Source organism: Pipistrellus kuhlii, unplaced genomic scaffold (assembly GCF_014108245.1).
Source record: "Pipistrellus kuhlii isolate mPipKuh1 unplaced genomic scaffold, mPipKuh1.p scaffold_m20_p_91, whole genome shotgun sequence".
NCBI lineage: Eukaryota > Metazoa > Chordata > Mammalia > Chiroptera > Vespertilionidae > Pipistrellus > Pipistrellus kuhlii.
The window spans coordinates 449153-473283 of NW_023425597.1; the positions used below are offsets into that span (position 1 = coordinate 449153).

Consider the following 24131-nt stretch of genomic DNA (forward strand, 5'->3'; position numbering starts at 1 on the left):
GAGAGAGGGGAGAGGAGGACGGGGGAGCAGGGGGAGCAGAGGAGAGGCGACCGCCATGGGCCCTCGGCGTCGAGTCAGGGTGGCCAAATGCCAAATGCTGGTCACCAGCCTCTTTGTCCTGGTAACAGGGGTTGGGTGGGAGGGGGCCTCAGGGGAGAGGGTGGTGCTGTGTGACTAGGCCTCCAGCCCATGGACGCACCTGGGTCCCTGGTGGTGGGCGCCCAGGGGTGACCGTTGGGGTGGCTGCCCCTTTGGGTGGTGTCTGACCCCCCCGCCCCCACTGGACAGCCAGACGCCTGCAGGAGCCTGGGGGTGGCAGGTGCACTGGGGGGGGGAAGAGTGATGCCGGGGGGGGCTGTCACAGGGGGGACTGGGGCTGGGGCTGGGGGCCCACTTCCTGCTGTGCAGAGAGAGCCCAGGCCCGTGTGTGTGTGTGTGTGTGTGTGTGTGTGTGTGTGTGTGTGTCGGGGGAGTCTGTGTGTTGGGGGGTCTTTGTGTGTTGGGGGGTCTGTGTGTGTGTGTCGGGGGTCTGTGTGTTGGGGGGTCTGTGTGTGTGTCAGGGGGTCTGTGTATGTGGGTCAGGGGGTCTGTGTGTGAGTTGGAGGGGGTCTGTGTGTGTGTGTCAGGGGGTCTGTGTATGTGGGTCAGGGGGTCTGTGTGTGAGTTGGAGGGGGTCTGTGTGTTGGGGGGTCTGTGTGTTGAGGGATCTGTGTGTGTGGGTCAGGGGGTCTGTGTGTGTGTGTTGGGGGGTCTGTGTGTTGCAGGGGTCTGTGTGTGTTGGGGGGTCTGTGTGTGTTGGGGGTCTGTGTGTGTTGGGGGTCTGTGTGTGTTGGGGGTCTGTGTGTGTGTGTCGGGAGGGTCTGTGTGTTGGGGGGGTCTGTGTGTTGGAGGGGGTCTGTGTGTGTTGGAGGGGGTCTGTGTGTGTTGGGGGTCTGTGTGTGTGTCGGGGGGTCTGTGTGTGTTGGGGGGTCTGTGTGTGTTGGGGGGTCTGTGTGTGTGTCGGGGGGTCTGTGTGTGTTGGGGGGTCTGTGTGTGTTGGGGGTCTGTGTGTGTGTTGGGGGGTCTGTGTGTGTGTCGGGGGGTCTGTGTATGGGGGTCAGGGGGTCTGTGTATGGGGGTCAGGGGTCTGTGTGTGTGTGTTGGGGGGTCTGTGTGTGTTGGGGGTCTGTGTGTGTTGGGGGGTCTGTGTGTGTTGGGGGTCTGTGTGTGTGTGTCGGGAGGGTCTGTGTGTTGGGGGGGTCTGTGTGTTGGAGGGGGTCTGTGTGTGTTGGAGGGGGTCTGTGTGTGTTGGGGGTCTGTGTGTGTGTTGGGGGTCTGTGTGTGTTGGGGGTCTGTGTGTGTTGGGGGGTCTGTGTGTGTGTCGGGGGGTCTGTGTATGGGGGTCAGGGGGTCTGTGTATGGGGGTCAGGGGTCTGTGTGTGTGTCGGGGGGTCTGTGTGTGTCTGAGTGAGTGTTGGGGTGCTTGTGTTGGGGGTATCTGTGTGTGTCGGGGGTGAGGGGTACCTGGGCACAGGCCTCCCTGAGACCACCAGGGGACCGCCCGGAGCTGAGCCTCTCCTGAGACCAGGAGGCTGGAGGGAGCCCCACTCTGGCTCTGCCCCCAGGTGCTGGGCCTCCTCGCGGCCACCATGGCGGCTCTCACCTACTTCGGAGCCCACTTTGCCGTCTTCAGCCGTGTGTCCCCCGAGGGGTCCCCCTACCCAGCCCTGCACCGCTGGGGTGAGTGAGGCCCGGGGCAGGCGGGACAGGGAGGGGGGCCGGCTGCAGTGCCCGGGGGTGGGGGGTCCCCGCAGAGGGGGCCAGCCCCGGGGTGTGGGGTCTCTCCAGGGCACCCGGAGGGGGTGGGGGACAGGCACCGAGGCCCTCGGGCTGGTGGTGGCCCCAGCCCCAGGCCTGCGCCCTGGGCCCCACGTTCTAGCCTCAATCCAGAGCCCCCGCCTCCTTGCAGGAAGCCTGGGCCTGGGCTGATAAGCGGGCAGCCCACGTGGCACCTGCTGCTGGGCGGGGGGTGGGGGGGCGCCTGTGGCTCCAGAGGCTCCAGCCGGGGGTCAGGAAGCAGAGGTGGGGGCAGGGCCTCCCTCCCTCGGGCCGGCTGAGTGTGGGGACGGCTGTGGCAGGAGGCACTCCCTCCTGATGGGGAGACGCGGCTCCCCGTCCAGCACCGCCCCCCCTCCCCCCCACTTTGGGCGGATTTCACACCCGGCTCTGTGCACGCGGCTCCCTGACCCTCCTCTCTGCACCCAGCCTTCTCCGCAGGGATCAGCCTGGCCGGGCTCCTCACCCTGGGCGCCGTGCTGAGCGCCGCAGCCACTGTGCGGGAGGCCGGGGGCCTGATGGCTGGGGTGAGTCCTCCAGCCCCGCCCCGCCCAGCCCCAGCCCCAGCCCAGCCCCGCCCCGCCCAGCCCAGCCCCAGCCCCAGCCCAGCCCAGCCCAGCCCAGCCCCAGCCCCGCCCAGCCCCAACCCCAACCCCAGCCCCCGCCCCGCCCCGCCCCAGCCCAGCCCCCAGGGAATCGGGATGTCAGGTCTGTAAGCCCAAGGAGCCTGCCCCACCCCACAGAGGCCTGACAGAAGCAGAGACTGGAGGATGTGAGCCCCACAGGGCCACTCCCCCTGACACAGACAGGCCCCGCCCCCTAGACACAGACAGGCCCCGCCCCCTAGACACAGGCAGGTCCCTCCCCCTAGACGCAGGCAGGCCCCTCCCCCTAGACACAGGCAGGCCCCTCCCCCTAGACGCAGGCAGGCCCCTCCCCCTAGACACAGGCAGGCCCCGCCCCCTAGACACCAGGCAGGCCCCGCCCCCTAGACACAGGCAGGCCCCTCCCCCTAGGCGCAGTCAGGCCCCTCCCCCTAGACACAGGCAGGCCCCGCCCCCTAGACACCAGGTAGGCCCCGCCCCCTAGACCAAAGCCAGGAGCCCCTGCCCAGGCCAAGAAGGACCCTCCACCCAAACCAGCCAGGGTCCCTCCGTGGGCCAGCCCCCTGCCCTCCTTCAGGGAGTCACCTGGGCCCATGGGAGGCAGAGCTGGCCCCCAGGCTTGGGCGCCCTTCCCCAGGGCCCGGGAGAGTCCGGTTCCTAGACAAAGGCGGGGTTTGGCCGCTTCCTCTCCTGGTGCAGGAGGCCCGGGAGGCAGCCAAAGGCCCGCCCGGCCTTCACCTGCGGCCTGGGTCTGAGTGGCCGCCCTGGGTGGCTGCACCCCGGCTCCTCCTGAGCCCCACCCGCCTGGGCAGCTCTCCGCAGGGCCTCCCAGCCTACCCAGCCCCCCGCCTCCCAGCCCCCGCCCCCAGGCCCCCTGCCCCCCGCCCCCCAGCCCCCAAGGCCCCAAACCTGCCCACCGGGTCCCCACAGACCTGTGCCAGCTCAGGATCCCCCTTCCCCCCCTGCTCCCCCAGCTACCACCTGGTGCCTGTTCAGTGCTGGGGTACATGGGGTCCAGCCCCCCCATTCCAGCAAGGAGGCCCCTGCATGGCTGCGGAAGCCCGTGGGCGGGGGAGGGGCTGTGCTTGCCCGGCGGTCCAGCCCCAGGGCGGTCCGGGTTCTTGCCCCACCTGTGCCATCCATGGCTGTGGAGTGGCTCCAGGTGCAGCCTTCTGGGACAGGGACAGGGACAGGGTCACCCCCTTGAGCTGCAGCCCGGGCCGGGCAGGGCGGCTGGGGGTCCACCCTCATGCAGAGCCCCGGGCAGCGATGTTCGGCCTAGGCTCCCGGTGCCCAGCGAGGAATCTAAGACCAGCCACATCGGGTCACCAGGGGCACGGCCTCTGTCCCTAAGGCTGGCAGATACGAAATAAAAAGGACACCGGTGCCCCAGCCGGTGGACGGAGCGTCGGCCTGCGGACTAAAGGGTCCCGGTTTGATTCCGGCCAGGGGCAAGTGCGACGTCTGTCCACTGAGCCAGCCCGGTCAGGGCTGAACAAAGCACTTTGATGTTTCTCTTGAAATCGTCATGTTTTCTTTGATTACCAAATCCATAGTATTAACCGGTGTCCGCATTATTAACCGGCCAACCTAGTTAAAAAAAAAAAAAAGACAATGGCCAAGACAACAGCCCTCAGGTGTGAATGAGTCAGAATTACACCTTGTCAGATCGGCAACACATACACTATTTTTTGGTGTGCCGTGAGGGGAGGGGCTGAAAACCGCTGACCGAACCGCCGAGCCGGGTGCTGGAGGGAGGGAAGGCAGCCAGAGGGGAGCCCGCAGGTGAGGGGCAGCCACCAGGGCGCTCAGCAGGGCAGGCTGCCCGCAGCGGGCAGAGCGGGTGTGGACTCCAGGGGAGGAGGCCTGCAGAGGCCAGCAGCGGCCACCAGGGGGCGACGTGGTGCTGGCTTAAGGCATAAACCAGGCTGCTTGTCTGGGAGCTCAGGCCTGTTCTTAGCTCAGCCAGACGCCAGGGTGTGCCCTGCTCCCCTGACCCCTGACCTCTGCAGGCAGCAGGGCTGTTCCCAGGGGTTGTCCCGTCCCTGCCCTCGGACTCCCAGTCTGGCCCGTGGGTGCTGGACGCCCTGGCTCTCAGATACCTGCTCACCAAGCTGCGTGTTGTATCTGGCCTGTGTGTGTGTGTGTGTGTGTGTGTGTGTGCGCGTGTGCGTGTGCATGTGCGTGTTGTGTCCAGTGTGTGTGTGCACATGTGCGTGTTGTGTCCGGAGCGTGTGTGCGCGTGTGCGTGTAAGCACATATGAAGCAGCTGGGGAGCCTGGAGATCTTTCCCAAAGTGACAGCGCCCGGCGGCCCCCCTTCCTGCCCCGTGCCCGCCCCCCCAGTGGCCTCCAGGACAGGAAACGCGAGCTGCAGGCTGGGCCCGGGCCTGGGAGGGCCGGAGGGAGCCATGTCCACGTGTTTTGGGCTTTTGTTCAGAACCAGGAGGAGGAGGACGCTCTGGCCACACCAGCAGGCCGAGCCCCCGGAGGCCTCCGGGGCCCGCGGGGCCCACGGGGTCCTCGCCCACGGCCCCTCCGGCGGGTGGTGGGAGCCGTGGGTGCGGTGCTCTCTGGGAGGAAATGCCGCTCCTCTGAGCTGGCTCGGGTCCCCAGCCTGGGAGGCAGCCTGGAGCGATGGGTTCCAGATGGGGAAGGAGGCCCTCAGCCAGCTGGGAGGAGGATTCGCAGAGGGAGGAGGAGGAGGAAGAGGAGGAGGAGGAGAGGAGGAAGAGGAGAAGGAGGAGAGGAGGAGGAGGAGAGGAGGAAGAGGAGAAGGAGGAGAGGAGGAGGAGGAGAGGAGGAAGAGGGAGAGGGAGAGGGAGGAGGAGGAGGAGGGAGAGGGAGGAGGAGGAGGGAGAGGGAGGAGGAGGAGGATTCGCAGAGGGAGGAGGAGGAGGAAGAGGAGGAGGAGGAGAGGAGAAGAAGGAGGAGGAGGGAGAGGGAGGAGGAGGAGGAGGAAGAGGAGAAGGAGGAAGGAGAAGGAGGAGGAGGAGGGAGAGGGAGGAGGAGGAGGAGGAAGAGGGAGGAGGAGGAGGAGGAAGAGGGAGGAGGAGGAGGAGGGAGAGGGAGGAGGAGGAGGGAGAGGGAGGAGGAGGAGGAGGAAGAGGAGAAGTAGGAGAGGAGGAGGAGGGGGAGAGAGAGGAAGGAGGAGGAGGAGGGAGAGGGAGGAGGAGGAGAGGAGAAGGAGGAGGAGAGGAGAAAGAGGGGGAGGAGGGGAAGGGAGGAGGAGGAGGAGGAAGAGGGAGGAGGAGGAGGAAAAGGGAAGAGGAGGAGGATTCGCAGAGGAGGAGGAGGAGGAAGAGGAGGAGGAGGAGAGGAGAAGGAGGAGGAGAGGAGAAGGAGGAGGAGGAGGGGGAGGGAGGAGGAGGATTCGCAGAGGGAGGAGGAGGAGGAAGAGGAAAAGGAGGAGAGGAGGAGGAGGAGGAGGAGGAGGAGGAGGGAGAGGGAGGAGGAGGAGGAGGGAGAGGGAGGAGGAGGAGAGCAGAAGGGAGGAGGAATAGAAGGAGGAAGGAGAGAGAGGGAGGGAGAGGAAGGGAGAGGAGAGGGAAGAGGGGAGGAGGAGGAGGAGAACAGGGAGGGGGGGAGAAGGAGAAGAAGCGAGGAGGAGAAGGCGCCCTCAAGGCTGCCTGAGACGCAGGGAAGAAGGGGGGCCCTGCGCCCACAGTAGAGTTTGGGGGCTGATGGGTGGTCCACCCTCTCACAGAGCCCCCAACACACACACACACACACACACACACACACACTCGGCTGTTTCTCTGCCCGCCTGCCAGGCCGGGTCTGTGTCTGTCTGCGTGGGCAGGCACCTCTGCGGCCAGTTGGCCACGGACTCCGGTGTCCCTCCACACGAGGCACAGCGTGCCCGGCTGTGGGCCCCCCGGAGGGAGGGGGTGCCGGCAGCCCGGCAGCCACTCCCTGCGCCCTCCCTCGGGGTGGGGCCGAGTGACCCGCAGACACGGGGGGTGGTCAGTGGCCGGACCCTCTGCACTGCCCCCCAAAGAACTCGGGGCACCAGAGCCTGACAGAGAGAGGCAGGGAGGGAGCGGGGCGGACCCAGCTCTCCAGGGGCCGCCGCAGCCTCCAACATGGGGCCCGGCCGGCCGGGGTGAGCGTGCGGGGGCCGGGCCGTGGCCACGGGGAGCAGCGGGGTGTGACGAAGGGAGGGTGTGACCTGGTTGCCCCCCCCCCGCCGGGTCCCCCTGGCCTGAGCTGCCCCCGCCTGAGGGTTGGGGCCCAGTGAGCCCAGCTGCAAAGGTTTCCAAAAACAAGCCAGCCCAGCGGGCGGGGCTCCGGGCTGAGCCTTGGACCATGAACCAGGAGGTCACGGTTCGATTCCCGTCAGGGCACAGGCCCGGGCTGTGGGCTCCAGTCCCCGGTGTGGGACGTGCAGGAGGCAGGATTAGGGTCAGGGTCAGGTTAGGTCAGGGTCAGGTTAGGTCAGGGTCAGAGTCAGGATTAGGGTCAGGGTCAGGGTCAGGGTCAGGATCAGGGTCAGGGCCCTCCAGGGGCAGTTGCAGTGGGCTGGTCTGTCATGCCAGGGATCCCCTCCATCCTCGGGCCAGGAGGTGGGGAGGCTGGGCACTGCCAGGGACAGGCCCTGGGAGCCACCATAGCAACAGCAGCGGCTCCGGAGGGCCTGCCCGGGCGTGGGGGGCGTGGGGGCGTGGGGGCGTGGGGGGCTCAGGCTCCTGACCCTGTGCCCCTCTCCCAGGGCTTCCTGTGCTTCGCACTGGTGTTCTGTGCCCTGGTGCAGGGCGCCTTCTGGAGCCTGTGCCACCCCACCCAGGTGAGTGCCGCCCAAGCCAGGGCTCCCCCCACGGTCGCTGAGGAGAGGGGGCCGGTGGGGACCACGGGGGCCATGGGGTGGGGTGGGGACAGCACTTCCCAGGAGGAGGGGGGCAGGTACAGGCCTCGGACCCCCCCACGAGCGCCCCTCATCCCTGCCCCCTCCTGGCCGGGAAGACGGCTCCCGGGAGTTGGGGGAAGGGAGGGGGGCAGGGCTGCCCCTCTCAGGGGTGGATTGTGGGGGAGGCAGTTTGTGAAGATGCACTGAGGGGTCTGCACTCCGACGGGCCCTCGGGGCGGGGCCGGGGAGTGGGGCGGAGGTGGATGAGGTGTGCAGGCCTGGAGCCGCTGCCAGGCGGTGGGCGGGTGGGTGCTGTGTGCCCTGGGTGCCAGGTGGTGGGCAGGTGGGTGCTGTGTGCCCTGGGTGCCAGGCGGTGGGCGGGTGGGTGCTGTGTGCCCTGGGTCCCAGGTGGTGGGCAGGTGGGTGCTGTTGCCCTGGTGTGTGACCACCCTCTCTGGTCCTAGCTCTGCTCGCCCTCAGAAACAGGCCTTGTCCCCCCCTTGGGGTTTGGTCAGGGTTAGTCAGGGTCAGGCTCAGGGTCAGGCTCAGGGTTGGCGGTCACCCCGTCTGCGGGTGGGGGGACAGGCCAAGGTGTGGGGAGCTCGCCCCGGCGGAGCCCAGGGCTCATTGCCCAGGCCAACGCCTCTTTCCCCTCCAGCCCAAGGGTCTTCCCAGACAGCCTGCACCCCCCCCCCCCCCGGCAGGCAGCACTCGGCACGCACAGTGACCAGATTGGGAAAAGGACCCCCCCGGTTCTGGAGGGGCTCGAAGCCCCCACGAGGCGGCCCAGGCTCTCAGGGGACAGGCCAGCGTCTTGCTCGGACCCGCGTTGGGGCACACGTCACCCATCCCCCCGGCTGTGGTCCGGGTCACAGCGTGGGTGGTCCCTTCCAGACAGCTGCCTGGGCGCCAGGGCCCCGCCCTTCTCCCGGGGTGCCCAGCCCTCCCCCCGCTCCTCTCCCACTCCCGTCTCAGCCCCAGGGAGTCCCGGCTGCAGGGCCCGGCACAGGCCGCGGTCCAGCTGGGGCTGGGCCAGCACCGGGAGGTGAGAGCTGAGGGCTCCCAGCTGGGCCTCGTCCCCGTCCCTCCCGCTTCCCTGCACCATCCCCCCATCCGCCCTGGTCTGGCCGGGCTCTGACCCACACCGGGCACCTTGGGCCAAGGTGGCGTGGGCGAAGGAACTGGCTCGGAATCCGGGTACGGGCGGCTCACTCCCTTCTGGGACGTCCCCTCATCTGTGTACGAGGAACAAAGAGATCCCCACCACACCCACACACACACACACACACACATACACACACCCCGTGACGCGCGCACACCAGCACTGCTGCACTGCGGAATGACAGTGCGGTGCGGGCTCTGGGAGGCCCGATCAGTCCTCCCTCTTACAGTACTGAGGTGTTTGGTGCCAGGGCATGGGCAGGCCAAGCCTCCCGCCTGTGCCCAACTAGCAACGTGACAGGCCTCGTGGCCTCAGGACAAGCCAGGCCAAACAGGTCCAGCAGACTCCTAAGCCCACGAGGTCCTATGAGCAGGGATTCTATCTGCTCCGGGGATTTCAGAGCCTAAACCTAACCCTAACACTAAACTCTAACCCTAACCCTAACCCTGACCGTAACCCTAACCCTAGCCCTACCCCTACCCTAACCCTAACCCTAGCCCTAGCCCTAACCCTACCCTAACCCTAGCCCTAGCCCTAACCCTAGCCCTAACCCTAACCCTAGCCTTAACCCTAACCCCAACCCTAACCCTAACCCCCGTCCCCCCACGGTCCCCTAAGGGCCCCTAACGTATCCTGGGGAAAGGTCAGGCCTGCTGGTGCAGGGCCACCCCACAGACAGGAAACCCCAGCACAGGGGAGGGGTGGCCATGCTTCCAGTGGCCCCGAAGCCAGGCTGCTGCCCGGCCGTGGGGGAAGGGCCTGGCCGGCGCCCAGAGCCGGAGGCGGTGGCCGTGCAAGGACTGCGAAACGAGAAGGCGATTAATTACGCCGCCGGCCCAGCCGGAGGGAGGGCCGCAGCCGGAGGGAGGGCCGCAGCCGGGGGGAGGGCCGCAGCCGGGGGGAGGGCCGCAGCCGGGAGCCACAGCCGGAGCCGCAGCCGGAGGGAGGGCCGCAGCCGAGAGCCATAGCCAGGGAGCCACAGCCGGGGAGAGAGCCCAGGCCCCCAGGCGCTCGGAGATGAACTGGCTGCATTATTCATTGGAGACTGAGCTCAGCTGTCCTCAGCCCGGGCCTGCCCCGCCCCCCCACCTCGAGGCCACTCTTCTCCCGACTGCGTGGGGCAGCGAGGACTGGGGGCCCCATGAGAGGGTCTGCAGAGCCCCCGCGGCCCCCTGAGGCTGCCCCCCACAGGTTTAGCCCCGGGAAGGGGGAGCGGACGCCCCTGGCGCCTGCTCTGAGCTGAGGACCCATCCTGAGGGCACCCTGGGGCTCTGGGGGAGGGGCTCAAAGTGGGTGCCCGGAGGGAGCACCCGGATGTCGGGACCTGCGCCTCCACACCCCCCGGGCACGGGGTGGGGGCGGACGCCCAGGCCTGCAGGGAGAGCCCAGCCTGGCCCCCGACTGGCCGCGGCCTGGTGCAGGGCCGTGGGACGGACGCTCCACACAGCCTGTCGTCCCTGCTGGGGTGTGACCGGACACACCGCCCGGGCCCAGCCTCGCCGGCAGAGTGGTGGAGGGGAGCAGGAGCGGGTGTCCAGCTGGCTTCCCGGTCACGGCCACTGCCCAGGCCCGGCCCTGCCTGCCCCAGGCCCGTGGCCACGGACAGAAGCAGAGGACACCCCTTGGCCGGCCCTCCGAGCTCTCCAAGCCCAGAGCTGGGGTCTCTGGCTCATCCTTTGGGGCCCTGGGAGCAGCAGTGGCACTGACAGCCGATCTCGGGGTGCAGGAGGTCCCCACCACTGAAGTCCGGGGGAAGCACTGTGACCGGGGACCCAGGAGAGTCGGGGAGCTGGCCTGGCGGAGGGAGACGGAGGGGAGGGGCCGGCTTGCCCTCGGGGCCTCACGGAGACCCTCTGGTGCAGGTGGAGGACGCCCTGCTGGACACCTACGACCTGGTGTTCGACCGGGCGGTGACCGGCCCGCCCGCCCGGCGGCAGGAGCTGGCGGCCATCCACGACACGGTGAGCACCACGGGCCCATCGCCTCCCGGGCGGTCCCTCAGCGGCAGCCGGGCCAGGGGCTGAGCCAGGGTCCCAGCCACAGGCCACGGATCTGCTGCCGGGACCGGAGTTCAGGCCTCCTCCCTGGGCCCGGGCGGGGCCGCCACAGATTCGGTGGGTCCAGAACAGAGTGCAAGGCCCCTGTCCACCAGCGATGGCGGGTCGCAGGCCACGGCTGGCACGGCGTTAAGCAGGCCTGCGAGGCGGCCCTGACGTGGCAGTTGTGGCCCCCCAGGCAGGCGGGTGGCGTTAGGGGCCCTCCTGTGCCCTGGGAAGCCCTGAGTGGTGAGGGCCAGGCTGCCCAGTGCCCGGTGCCCCCCAGGCAGAGGCCCTGAGCCCTGTCCGGTCTCTGCCTGGCCCGCCTCGTCAGTTGCTCTCTGTGCCTCGGTTTCCCCTCTTCGCGGGAACCCGGGTCCTGAGCCCCCGTCTGTCCCTGCAGTTCCTGTGCTGCGGGAAGGGCCCCCCTCCGGGCCTCCCAGGCGGTGTGGAGGCCGACCTGTGCCCGGGGCCGGAGGCGGCCACGCAGGTGAGCAGACTTGCCCCACAGCGCCTCTGCCCCTCTGCCTCCCCCAGGCCCGGGGCCTGCCTGCAGGCTCGGGAGGCTGAGAAGGGGGAGGAGGTGCAGGGGGGCGGGGGGCCTGCAGGCTCAGAGGGGAGGAGGGGGAGGAGGTGCAGAGGGGCGGGGGGGGGGGGCCTGCAGGCTCAGAGGGGAGGAGGGGGAGGAGGTGCAGGGGTGTGGGGTGGGCTGCAGGCTTGGGAGGCTGTGCAGGGGGAGGAGGTGCAGGGGGCGGGCGGGCCTGCAGACTCAGAGGGGAGGAGGGGGAGGAGGTGCAGGGGGGCGGGGGGGCCTGCAGACTCAGAGGGGAGGAGGGGGAGGAGGTGCAGGGGGGCGGGGGGGCCTGCAAGCTCAGAGGGGAGGAGGGGGAGGAGGTGCAGGGGGGCGGGGGGGCCTGCAGACTCAGAGGGGAGGAGGGGGGAGGAGGTGCAGGGGGGCGGGAGGGCCTGCAGGCTCCGGAGGCTGTGCAGGGGGAGGAGGTGCAGGGGGCGGGCGGGCCTGCAGGCTCCGGAGGCTGTGCAGGGGGAGGAGGTGCAGGGGGCGGGAGGGCCTGCAGGCTCCGGAGGCTGTGCAGGGGGAGGAGGTGCAGGGGGCGGGAGGGCCTGCAGGCTCCGGAGGCTGTGCAGGGGGAGGAGGTGCAGGGGGCGGGCGGGCCTGCAGGCTCCGGAGGCTGTGCAGGGGGAGGAGGTGCAGGGGGCGGGCGGCGTGCTGAGCCCCCACAGGCCGTCCTCCTCCGCTGGACTGGCTGAGGGCCCGGGCTCCATCACGCCCTCATTCCTCCGCTCCCAGCTGGCGGGCTCCGGGCCAGGCGCCAGGCCCGCCCTCGGAAGCCTCCGGAGGCGCGGGGGCGGAGGGGATCAGGGCCGAGGGTGCAGAGCAGAGGGTCAGCCTTGGGGGGCGGGAGGGGGGACGCAGGCATCCTGAGGGCCCAGGGCACCCGCGCCTGCAGAGGCTTCAGCGAGACGGAGCAGAAGCCCCTCCTTCCGAGGCCCAGAGCGGCCTGGCACCCGCCCCGCTGCCCGGCCTCCCGCCCGCCCCCTCCAGGAAACATCCTCCCCACGCCTCCTCCTGGCCGCCTCCAGGACACAGACAGGAAGATGCAGAGGGCAGGGCCAGGGAGGAGGCGGCCTGCCGGGAGGGGCAGGGCTGGGGCCGGAGCCCGTTCCTGCCCCCAAGAAGAGGGGGCCTGCGTTGCTCAGGCACCTCCAGGCCTCCGGGTGGGGGCGGGGGCAGCACCGGAGGGGGCATGGGCGCTGGGCCTGCGTCTGCAGAGCCACCCGCCCGGGCGGGGGCAGGCCTCCTGGACCCTGGGCTGCCCAGGCTGCCTTCGCGGAGAGACAGACTGACAAGGGTTCCTTTTCCTTCTTAAATATATTTTTATTGACTTCCGAGAGGAAGGGGGAGGGAGAGAGAGAAACATCCACGATGAGGGAGAATCACGGACCGGCTGCCTCCTGCACGCCCCCCACTGGGGATGGAGTCCACATGTCTTGACGGGGAATCGAACCGGGACCTCCTGGTTCGTAGGCCGATGCTCCACCATGGAGCCACGCCGGCTGGGGTTCGTCTTCCCGGGGGCACCCCGGCCAGGCCACAGCGCAGGCTGCACCCAGGGGTCCGGGGTGGCTTCCTGGGGGAGGGGGGGGGCTGGAGAGGGCAAACCCGGGTGCCGGCTGCCCTGGGAGCCGGAGGCCCCGACTCCGAGGGCCAGTGAAGTCGCCCCGACACCAAGTGTGGGCAGGGCGGGGCTCCGGCCGGGCGAGGGCCCAGCACGGCAGGGAGGCCCTGTCCTGGGGACGTCTGGGCAGACGGACGGACGACAGCCACCTGCCAGCCTCCCCCAGCTGCCACCCCTGGCTGCCACCCTGCCTTAGGCCCCGGTGGGCTGGCACTGCAGGCCCCTGCAGGGAGGAGCGGGCGGGCGAGGCCCCGTGCTGCCTCCCGCCTGTGCCTCCGCAGGACTGCCTGCAGGGCGTCCGGCGCTTCCTGAGGACACACGGACACGTGGCTGCCACCCTGACCGGCGTGGGCCTGGTCACCATGGTACCCGCTCGCCCTCCCCCGCCCCTCCCACCCCTGCCCCCAGGGGAGGCAGGGCGGACCCCAAGCAGGTGGCCGGGTGGAGCCGCCTCGCTCCCTCCCCTGGGGGGGGGGACCCTGCGGGGCCGGGGAGGGGCCCTCCCGAGCCGCTGGCCCAGGCGCCGCCCTCCCAGGTGTACGCCATGCTGCTCAGCGCCTTCCTCTGTTTCGCCATCCGCGCCGGCCGCTGCCTGGACCGCAGGGGGACGTACGCGCTGAGGCCCCGGTAGGCACCGGCCCCTTCCTGCTCCGCCCCGCCCCCTGCATGGACCCCAGAGCCGAGGGCCAGGCTGAGGTTCCAGCCCAGCGGTCGGCACACTCACCCGTCCACAGAGCCAAACACCAAGTGCAACGACTGCCGTTTCTTCGGAGAGCCACGTTTCTTAAAGTTAAACGTCTTCTGACGCCACTTCTTCAACACAGACTGGCCCAGGCCGTGGCATTCTGTGGAAGAGCCACACTCAAGGGGCCAAAGAGCCGCATGTGGCCCCTGAGCCTCAGTTTGCCGACCACGGGTCTACAAGACCCCGGCCCCACGGGGGGCGGGCGGGGCGTGGCGGGGGCGGGGGGGGGGCGGGGGAAGGTGCCAGACCCACGCGCAGCCACTCCACGGCCGGCAGGTCTGAGGGCACAGGGACCCCTCCCCCTGCGGGTCCCCAGCTGCACCCAGACGGACCTCACTGCGCCCTGTCCCCCAGCCCATGACCCTGGGCAATGCCCCCCCCCCCCTGCGGGGAACAGGGGGGACCGGGCCCGGCAGCCAGGCAGCCCCCTCGGCTGGCAGCGGCCCTGCCGGCCACGTCCTCCACTCCCCCGCCCCGTCCCTCCTGGCCACGGGTCCCCTCGCCGCCCACCTGGCCTGCCCCTGGGCCCCACAGCTCCTGGCCTCTCTTCTCAGAGCCCGCGGCCGCCGGCCCCCGGAGCCCAGCTCCTTCAGGCGCTCTGCACAGAGCCCCGCCCTCCGCCACCTGGACCACCTTCGGGGCCCAGGCCCCTCGGGGGACCCCCGGCTGCTCCAGGACAACTGACACTGCGTCTCAGCCGGCCGCCCAGCCGGCCCGTCCCCGCACCGAGCTGTGAGCCCTGCCCGGCACCCAGGCCCCTCGGGGGACCCCCGGCTGCTCCAGGACAACTGACACTGCGTCTCAGCCGGCCACCCAGCCGGCCCGTCCCCGCACCGAGCTGTGAGCCCTGCCCGGCACCCAGGCCCCTCGGGGGACCCCCGGCTGCTCCAGGACAACTGATGCCACGTCTCAGCCGGCCGCCCAGCCGCCCCGTCCCCGCACCGAGCTGTGAGCTGTGCCCTCCACAGGGAGGGAGGACAGGGACGGGGACCAGAGGCCTGGCCACGGAGAGAAGCGGCCTCATTTCAGCAGACGGTGTCCAGGTCGGGGTCTCGCACAGACTCAGTGGGGCAGGCTGGGAATGGAGTCCAAACGGGGCAGCCAGCCCTGGCCGGTGTGGCTCAGTGGATAGAACATCGGCCTGTGGACTGAAGGTCCCAGGTTCAATCCCCGTCAAGGCCATAGGCCTGGGTGCTGGGCTCGATCCCCAGTGGGGGGTGTGCAGGAGGCAGCTGGTCTGTGGTTCTCTCATCATTGGTGTTTCTGTCTCTCCCTCTCCCTTCCTCTCTGACATCAATAAAAACACTTTAAAAATCCTGTAAAAATGTATGTGGCAGCAGGAAAAGACATTTTGGCGGAAGCTAGGGGCTGCTCCTCCCGGGCACAGCTCCCAGGTCACCTTCTCGACGCCCCCTCCCCCGGCCCTCCCCAGGCTTCCTGGTGGCGGGACCCACCTTCGCTGCAGAGGGAGCTGAAGCGGGAAGACCTCCATCTCTCGGCCAGGCCCCCACCAGCCTTCACGGCAGGGGCGCAGGCTGGGGGAGACATGGGGACCCCTCCTCCCACTCACACTGTAGTAACACCCACCCCTGCCATCACCGTGACCCTTTTAGGGAGTTTTTTAAAAAATAATTTTTATTTTCAGTATTTTTATTGAAATACTGAAATGTAGAAGCACAGCATGGCCTCCCCCGACTCACAGCACCTGCCCCGGCCTCACCCTCCCCCCCCAACTCACAGCACCTGCCCCGGCCTCCCCTCCCCCCCCCCGACTCACAGCACCTGCCCCAGCCTCCCCCCCCCCCCGACTCACAGCACCTGCCCCGGCCTCCCCCCCCCATCCCCCCGACTCACAGCACCTGCCCCAGCCTTCTCCCCCCCCCCAACTCACAGCACCTGCCCCGGCCTCCCCCCCCATCCCCCCGACTCACAGCACCTGCCCCAGCCTCCCCCCCCCCCGACTCACAGCACCTGCCCCGGCCGGCCTCCCCCCCCCCCCCCCCCCCCCGACTCACAGCACCTGCCCCGGCCTCCCCTCGATGCAGCTCCGGCTCCGGCTGGGCCTTGGGGCGCAGGGGGCAGGGGCTGGGCGTGTGAAGGCCGCCCTCCCCGCACCCTGTCCGTCCGGCGGGAGTTCCCGTGTCCCTGGTGGCTCCGGCCTCACTGGCCTGCTCGGGCGCCGGTTCAGCAGCTGCGCATCCAGCTCCTGTTTGTGAGGCCTCTGGAGCCGCAGCCGCCTGGAGGGCCCGCCTCCCGCGGACGCAGGGTCTGCACTGTCACGTGACCTAGGGCACGTCGAGTGCCGTCCATCTCCTGGCTTGTGATTTGCCTCTCGTGTCCCTTCCAGCGATTTCTGGCGAGCGGGTCCTTCTGGGCCTGGTTTTACCTTGAAGTGAAAGTTTCCATCCAGGGCTTGGACGGGAAATCTCGCCATCTTTAAAGGAAAAGAGGCCTGAATATCCACAGCCACAGTGACCGCCGAGCAGCTGTGAGCCCCAGAACGCCGGTCCCAGGTGGCGCGAACACTTGGACCGCACTGCGAAAAGGAGAGAGAACTACCGTATTTTTCAGACCATAAGACGCACTTTTTTCCCCCCAGAAGTGGGGGGGAAAAGTCCCTGCGTCTTATGGTCCAAATACAGCCTACACATATACTTTAAAAAACAAAGTTGTTTTACTTGCCCGGCTCTGTGTGGTCTCTGTGAGCTTGCCCGGCTCTAAAATGGTTCTAAATGCTGCTGTTTACTTTACAGGGTTGATTACATGTGTTTATGACTGTGATGTTGGGTTTTAATGCACATAAAATATTTTAGGACACTATTTGTTTCAGAATCTTTTTTTCTTCATTTCCCTTCTCTAAAAACTGGTGCGTCTTATGGTCCGAAAAATACGGTACATACCCAGACCCCCTGTGGGGAGACAAACAGCCCGCACACGAAAGAGAAGCAGGCATCACCAGAAAAGGAAGCAAACGAGTTGGAGGCAAGCAACCTATCAGAGCAAGAATTCAGAGAAATGATCATAAGATGGTTAAAAAGAATGGAAGACAAATTTGACAATATGAGTAAGAACCAAGAGGAAATGAAGAAGAACCAAGAAGAAATGAAAAATGACGTCGTTGTGTAAAGAACTCGATAGAAAGCACCAAGAGTAGATTAGAAGCAGCAGAGGACCGCATCAGTGAGCTAGAAGACAAGATGGCAAGTTTCCATCCAGAAAAGTAGAAACGGTCACACAATGGAGGGTTCCGGCTGTTCTCAGGAGGGTTCTGGGGGTTTCCATGGACGGCGGGGTCTGCACTCCGTTTCTGGGGAGGGTTCCGGGTGTTTCCATGGAAGGTTCCAGGAGTTTCTAGGAGGGTTCCAGGACCAGGGTTCCAGGTGTTTCTAGGGAGGGTTCCGGGTGTTTCCGGGTGTTTCCATGGAAGGTTCCAGGTGTTTCTAGGAGGGTTCTAGGTGTTTCTAGCAGGGTTCCGGGTGTTTCCATGGAAGGTTCCGGGTGTTTACGGGGAGGGTTCCGGGTGCAGGGTAGTCATGGCGAGGAACCTGACCATGGTGACAGCTCGGGATTGTGGTCTCTGCTCTGCGCACGGCTGGCGCTGAGGGATCCGGAGAAAAGGAAGTCACTTGGCTTTCCGTAGGCGGTACAGCGGGGCCCCCGGAGGCAGAAGGTGCGGAGGCTCAGCGAGGCGGCGATGGGCCTTCGGAGGGGAGATGCCGGCGAGGACAGGGCTCCGCCCGGCGGCTTCCAGTTAGAACGTTTCAATCAGACCACCTGTGTGGTCACTCGTATCTTTATATTTTTTAATTGATTTTATGTCCTTTCTTTAGAGAGCCAGGAAGGGCGAGGGATAGAGAGATGGAAATGTTGATTAGAGGGAGCCAGCCATCGGCTGCCTCGTGCACGCCCCCTGCTGGGGATCGAGCCGCAACCTGGGCCTGGGCCCGACCGGGCGTCAAGCTGGGACCTCCCGGTGCAGATGGACGCTCCCCCTGAGCCGGCCGGCCCTGTGGTCACCTCAGTCTCTGCATGTGCAAGGCCTCCTGGGAGCTTGTCAGGCTCCACATGTGGCCCCTTCCTGTGTGTGTGTGTGTGTGTGTGGTTAGAACATGGCACCCTGGCTACTCTACCACTGGTCGGCAAACTCCTTAGTCTACAGAGCCGAATATCAACAGCACAACGACTGACATTTCTTTGGAGAGCCACGTTTTTTAAACTTAAACGTCTTCTAACGCCACTTCTTCCGCACAGACTCGCCCAGGCCGTGGTGTTTTGTGGAAGAGCCACACGCAAAGGGCCAAAGAGCTGCCTGTGGCTCTCGAGCTGCAGTTTGCCGACCACGGCTCTAACCTGTTCCAGGTCACCCACCTCCTGGCTCCTGGGAGCCAGAGCACAGTGACTCCCCGAGGCTCCGGGGAGAGGCCCCGGGAGCCGTCCCCGCAGGGCGACGGGATTTGGAAACACAGAGCCACGCCCCAGGCCGGCACGGCTGCTCTGCCGGTGCTGCCCCCCCTCCGAGCTCACCGGCAGGAGAAAGGGCAGTTACCGTGAAAGGACGGTCTGGGCCGGAGGGATGTCGGGTCCTGGGAGGGCCTCTGGTCCAGGGTGGGATGTCTGGGCCTGTGGAGGCGGTCTGGTACCTCACCAGTATTTTATATGGTTTTTAAAATTTTTTAAATATATTTCATTGATTTTTTTTACAGAGAGGAAGGGAGAGGGATAGTTAGAAACATTGATGAGAGAGAAACATCGGTCAGCTGCCTCCTGCACACCTCCCACTGGGGATGTGCCCGCAACCAAGGTACATGCCCTTGACCGGAATCGGACCTGGGACCTTTCCGTCCGCAGGCCGACGCTCTATCCACCGAGGTCTCGGCAGTATTTAATATGTTTGATGAAACACCGGGGCTCCCTCCTCTGTCCTCAGCCGCACCCCACTGAGCGGAGGAAGCTGGCGGCCAGGGCTGGGGCGGCCAGGTCTACCCACGGGAGAGGAATGATTTTTATTGATTTCAGAGAGGAAGGTTGCAGGTATGACCGCCCGAGTTTGGGTTCCAGGTGTGAGTGTCCCCCCCACCCCCACCCCTGCATGGCTCCGGTTCAGGGTTCAGGTTCAGGGTTCGGGCTCAGGAGGAGGCCGCACACCAGGGAAGAGACTAGAAAATATTAATTTGGAAATATTGGGGGCCAGCGGGAGCCCAACTCAAGGGGAAGGACTCCACCAGCTCTGGCCTTGCCGTCTGCCTGACCGGTTTGGCTCAGAGGATAGAGCGTCGGCCTGCGGACTGAGGGGTCCCGGGTTCGATTCCGGTCAGGGGCATGTACCTTGGTTGCGGGCACATCCCTAGTAGGGGCTGTGCAGGAGGCAGCTGGTTGATGTTTCTCTCTCATCGATGTTTCTGGCTCTCTGTCACTCTCTCTTCATCTCTGTAGAAAATCAATAAAGTATATTAAAAAAAAAAGACTATGGGATCCACCCATAGCTCTACGCAGGCAATTCCAGCAACAGCCAATCAGCAGGGATTTACAGGAGACTAAAAGGCGGCGGTTGCTTCAGCTGCCGTTGTCTCCACTAGACAGGGGTGCTTGGCTGTGGCCTTTCAGAGCCTCAAGGTGGACCAGCCTACAGGTTCTGTGCCAGTGAGGACAGTGGGCAGCTTCCGACAGAAGGGAGATGGAGAGAGAGACACGCATCAGTGATGAGAGAGAATCACGGACCGGCTGCCTCCTGCACGCCCCCTACTGGGGATGGAGCCCATCCCGGGCCTGTGCCCTGACGGAATGGAGCCGTGACCTCCTGGCTCCTAGGTCGACGCTCAGCCCCAGGGCCACCCAGGGCCACGCCGGCTGGGTGACAGCCATGACACTAAAGAAATCTCCCTCCACAGGAGAAGCCGAGCGAGTGGTGCAGGACCTGGCAGCGTGCTCCAGGCCTCGTCCGGCACCGTGTCCCTGGTGCTGGAGCTGGAACGAAGCCCCCAGGAGAGATCCCTTTAAAAAGGGGTGTCTGCCTGGCAGTGCGGCTCAGTGGATAGAGCGTCGCCCTGCCCACCGAAAGGCCGCTAGGTCGATGCCGGTCAGGGCCCCGCCCGGGAGGCGGGTTCCGGCCCCTGTTGGGATGTGTATGGGAGGCAACCAATCAATGTTTCTCTCTCACACTGATGTGTGTCTTTCTCTGCCCCTGTCCCCTCCTCTCTCTCTAGAATCAATTTATTAAAAATAAAATGGGGTCGAAACCGGTGTTCCTCAGTGGATAGAGTGTCGGCCTGAGGACTGAGAGGTCCCGGGTTCGTTTCCGGTCAGGGGCACGAGGCAGCTGATCGATTTCTCTCTTATCAATGTTTCTAACTCTCTCTCCTCTCTAAAAAATCAATAAAACATATTAAAAAAAATAAAATAAAAGGGGGCAGTGTTTATAATTCCACGTAGGAGCCCCCGTAGTTCTCCCCCCTTCCCGTAGAGGAACCCAGGGGAACAAGAGGGAGCTGTTAGCAGACCTGGGGCTATAAATAGCCGGTTAATCCATTCCTCCTGAGGACCCAGTCCGCCCTGGGACCTCCTGTTTCTCCCTAATGGGCTTACGCAGCCTGAGCCTAGGCCGCCTTGCTTTCACCTGGGAAGATTACAGATTGGCTTCTCGCCGTCCGTCAACAATATACAGAGAGTCCCGCCTACTGCCTCAGGCCCGTGGTCGGCAAACCGCGGCTCGAGAGCCACAGGCGGCTCTTTGGCCCCTGGAGCGTGGCTCTTCCACAAAACACCACGGCCTGGGTGACTCTATGTTGAAGAAGTGGCGTTAGAAGAAGTTTAAGTTTAAAAAATGTGGCTCTCTGAAGAAATTTCAATCATTGTGCTGTTGATGTTTGGCTCTGTGGACTGACGAGATTGCCGATGCCTGCCTTAGACCAAGCGCATCAAACTCCAAGGCTGACACGGGCCAAATAAACCAGGTTAAGTGTATGTGGCCGCAAAAAAAAAGAAAAGCTTCGATCTTTATAGAAACGTGGGTTTATTTCGATAGAGACACACTGAAGACAAAGGGCTGAAGTAATGAGACATCGTTAACATAAAATAATAGAACATTGTAATAAACATTAATGGTTTTTCTTGAACATTCACTTACCAGACGCTGAGTAACTGCACAAATGAATGAGCCTAACGCAAATAAACCTATTTTCCTCATTTTCCTCGTTCTCTAAAAGCGAAATATCTCCTGTTGCTCACACCAAACAGGTCAGTCTAAGGCTAAGGACGTGGCCGTCGGCTGCTAAATACTCGCTGACAGTATCGCTGGGGAGAAATGGTGCGCCTGCGTGTACGGTGTGTAAGGGAAATGAATGCAGCACGAGTATAGGTATCAGCCATTAGCGAATGCTGCAGATTGTTATTAATTATGCATAACAAGATATTGTCAACATTAAGTTCAAAATTTCTATTAAAACGTTTCTTACCTTCCCTGACTGGTGTGGCTCAGTGGATAGAGCGTCGGCTGCGGACTTAAGGGTCCGGGTTTGATGCCTGTCGGGGGCATGTCCCTTGGTTGCAGGCACATCCCCAGTGGGGGGCGTGCAGGAGGCAGCGGATCGATGTTTCTCTCTCATGGATGTTTCTAACTCTCTATCCCTCTCCCTAAAACAAAACAAAACAACAAAAAAAACCCAAACAATAAAATATAGTAAAAAACAAACAAAACAAAAAACAAACACAGCGTTTCTTAGACAGTTATATTGGCCGGGCCGAGAAAACACTCGTGGTGGCCACATGCGGCCTGCAAGCCGAGAGTCTGACCTGCTTGCCTTGGACACTGACCGCTGTTCTCAGTGACGCCAAATCCCCCGGACATTCTGCTCTCACCCCACAGGTGAACGGCGTAGTTTTAAGTCTGGAAAACATTAGACTCCCAAAGGCACACCATGTGCCTCCCACCACAGCTAGCTCTCAAGGGACACACAGCAAAGGACCAACCCCTCCCCCAAAAAATTAGCCTAAAAAAAACAAGACAAGAGCCCAGGTCTCCTTCTCTCCCTGGTAACAGGACGTCTGAAATCAAGACTTTTCAAAAATCTCTTTATTATCTTATTTTATTATTATTTTTAAAATATATTTTATTGATTTTTTACAGAGGAGAAGGGAGAGGGACAGAGAGTTAGGAACATCGATGAGAGCCGAAATCGGTTTGGCTCAATGGATAGAGAGTCGGCTTGGGGACTGAAGGGTCCCGGGTTCGATTCCGGTCAAGGGCAGGTACCTTGGTTGCCAGCACATCCCCAGTGGGGGGGTGTGCAAGAGGCAGCTGATCGATGATGCTCTCTCATCAATGTTTCTTTCTTTTTTTTTTTTTTAAATATATTTTATTGATTTTGTACAGAGAGGAAGGGAGAGAGATACAGAATTAGAAACATCAATGAGAGAGAGTCATCGATTAGCTGCCTCTTGCACACCCCCCACTGGGGATGTGCCCGCAACCAAGGTACCTGCCCTTGACTGGAATCGAACCCAGGACCTTTCAGTCCGCAGGCCGAGGCTCTCTCCACTGAGCCACACCCGTTTCGGCTAAAACCAAGGCTTTTAAACGAAAAGCGGTTTATGGTGTGCGGTCATGCTGTAGTGTAGGGCCTAGCCCCGTGGTCGGCAAACTCCTTAGTCAGCAGAGCCAAATACCAACGGCACAACGATGGACATTTCTTCAGAGAGCCACATTGTTTAAACTTAAACTTCTTCAAATGCTACTTCTTCAACATGCGCTCGCCCAGGCTGCGGTGTTTTGTGGAAGAGCCCCACTCCAGGGGCCGGAGAGCTGCGAGCCGCGGTTTGCCCGCCTGAGCTTGTCAGGTCAGCATGTGGCTAGAAACCTCCCCGGACACAGGCGAGTTTCCACCTTAACCACCCGAACTCCCACCCTCACCGCCCCGACTCCCACCCTCACCGCCCCGACTCCCGCCCTCACCGCCCCGACTCCCACCCTCATCCCTCGACTCCCACCCTCATCCCCCGACTCCCGCCCTCACCGCCCCGACTCCCGCCCTCACCGCCCCGACTCCCACCCTCACCGCCCCGACTCCCGCCCTCACCGCCCCGACTCCCACCCTCACCGCCCCGAATCGCACCCTCACCGCCCCGACTCCCACCCTCATCCCCCGACTCCCGCCCTCACCGCCCCGACTCCCACCCTCATCCCTCGACTCCCGCCCTCATCCCCCGACTCCCGCCCTCACCGCCCCGACTCCCGCCCTCACCGCCCCGACTCCCACCCTCACCGCCCCGACTCCCACCCTCATCCCCCAACTCCCACCCTCACCGCCCCGACTCCCGCCCTCATCCCCCGACTCCCACCCTCATCGCCCCGACTCCCGCCCTCACCGCCCCGACTCCCACCCTCACCGCCCCGACTCCCACCCTCATCCCCCGACTCCCGCCCTCACCGCCCCGACTCCCGCCCTCACCGCCCCGACTCCCACCCTCACCGCCCGACTCCCACCCTCATCCCCCAACTCCCACCCTCACCGCCCCGACTCCCGCCCTCATCCCCCGACTCCCACCCTCATCGCCCCGACTCCCGCCCTCACCGCCCCGACTCCCGCCCTCATCCCCCGACTCCCGCCCTCATCCCCCCGACTCCCACCCTCATCCCCCGACTCCCGCCCTCATCCCCCGACTCCCGCCCTCACCGCCCCGACTACCGCCCTCATCCCCCGACTCCCGCCCTCACCGCCCCGACTCCCGCCCTCACCGCCCCGACTCCCGCCCTCACCGCCCCGACTCCCGCCCTTATCCCCCGACTCCCGCCCTTATCCCCCGACTCCCGCCCTCATCCCCCGACTCCCGCCCTCATCCCCCGACTCCCACCCTCACCGCCCCGACTCCCACCTTAACCACCTGACAAAGGCCACTTCCCAGTTAACCAGCTTCCACCATAACCACCAGAGTCTCCCTTTAACCAAGCCCTCTGTGCCTGTGGTCTGTGCATCTGGATGCCGTCACAGCAACTTCCTGCCCCGTGCTGCCCCTCCCAGCAGAGACCGCAGACCTCGCTGCGGAGGAGAAGCCGCGGGCGCCCCGGGACCCACCTGAGGGAAAGACGAGGGGCTCTGGGTCCCGTGTCCTCCGGTCGGGTCCGAGGCCCCGCTGGCCGAGGGTCCTCCCTGCACCGAAGGGTCACAGGTCGCGGCTCCACGGCAGGAGCGGGCCTGCAGGCAGCAGCTGATGGATGCTTCTCTCTCACATCCATGCTTCTCCCCTTCTCCCCCTTCTCACTCTAAAATCAATAAAGATACATTAAAAAAAAAAAATAGAAATGTCTATCATTTTACCTCTTATCCGACCCCAGAGGTGTCCCCGCTCTGCTTTCTCCGCCTCCCGGACCCATTCCCAGTGGGTTTCATGGTGCTCCTCTGTGTCACGTACAGAACACAGCGAAGACCCGCCATCCTCCGGGGCACTCTCTCTGTCTGCTGAGATTTTGCTTCCCCACAATCGTCGATGGCTTGGCTCAAACTCACCCAAATTCTCTACGGGTCCGAATGCTTCTTCCTGTGGACAGAAGGGGCCGCACGCTGGCCTGGCAGCTCAGGGGAGGCCTGCCTGGCCGCCTCGCAAACTCAGCCCTAAAGGAACCACAAAGGATGGTCTGAAATTAAATATTTAGCTGCAAACAGGTTATAGTGAGTAGTCAGGTCCTAGGCTGATGTTTTCCCTACAAAGAACAACTTAGATCTTTCCTGAGGT

General features: G+C 64.6%; 1 protein-coding gene and 1 long non-coding RNA gene across 3 annotated transcripts in view; one reads left to right on the forward strand and one right to left on the reverse strand.

Annotated features, from left to right (window-relative positions):
- Nucleotides 1–14207, forward strand: TSPAN32 (tetraspanin 32). The gene is made up of 9 exons (XM_036428819.2): nucleotides 1–121; nucleotides 1605–1719; nucleotides 2245–2342; nucleotides 7131–7205; nucleotides 10290–10388; nucleotides 10867–10953; nucleotides 12943–13026; nucleotides 13197–13288; nucleotides 13961–14207. The coding sequence occupies exons 1-9, from the start codon at nucleotides 56–58 to the stop codon at nucleotides 14088–14090; spliced, it is 846 nt and encodes a 281-aa protein (XP_036284712.1). The 5' UTR covers nucleotides 1–55; the 3' UTR covers nucleotides 14091–14207.
- Nucleotides 13035–24131, reverse strand: part of LOC123651938 — an 18951-nt gene continuing 7854 nt past the window's right edge. For both annotated transcript variants that reach the window (XR_006740952.1, XR_006740951.1), the window contains 3 exons: nucleotides 23906–24010; nucleotides 23474–23661; nucleotides 13035–13506 (listed from right to left, as the gene is read on the reverse strand). This is a non-coding gene — a long non-coding RNA (uncharacterized LOC123651938). The remainder of the gene's footprint in view (nucleotides 13507–23473; nucleotides 23662–23905; nucleotides 24011–24131) is intronic.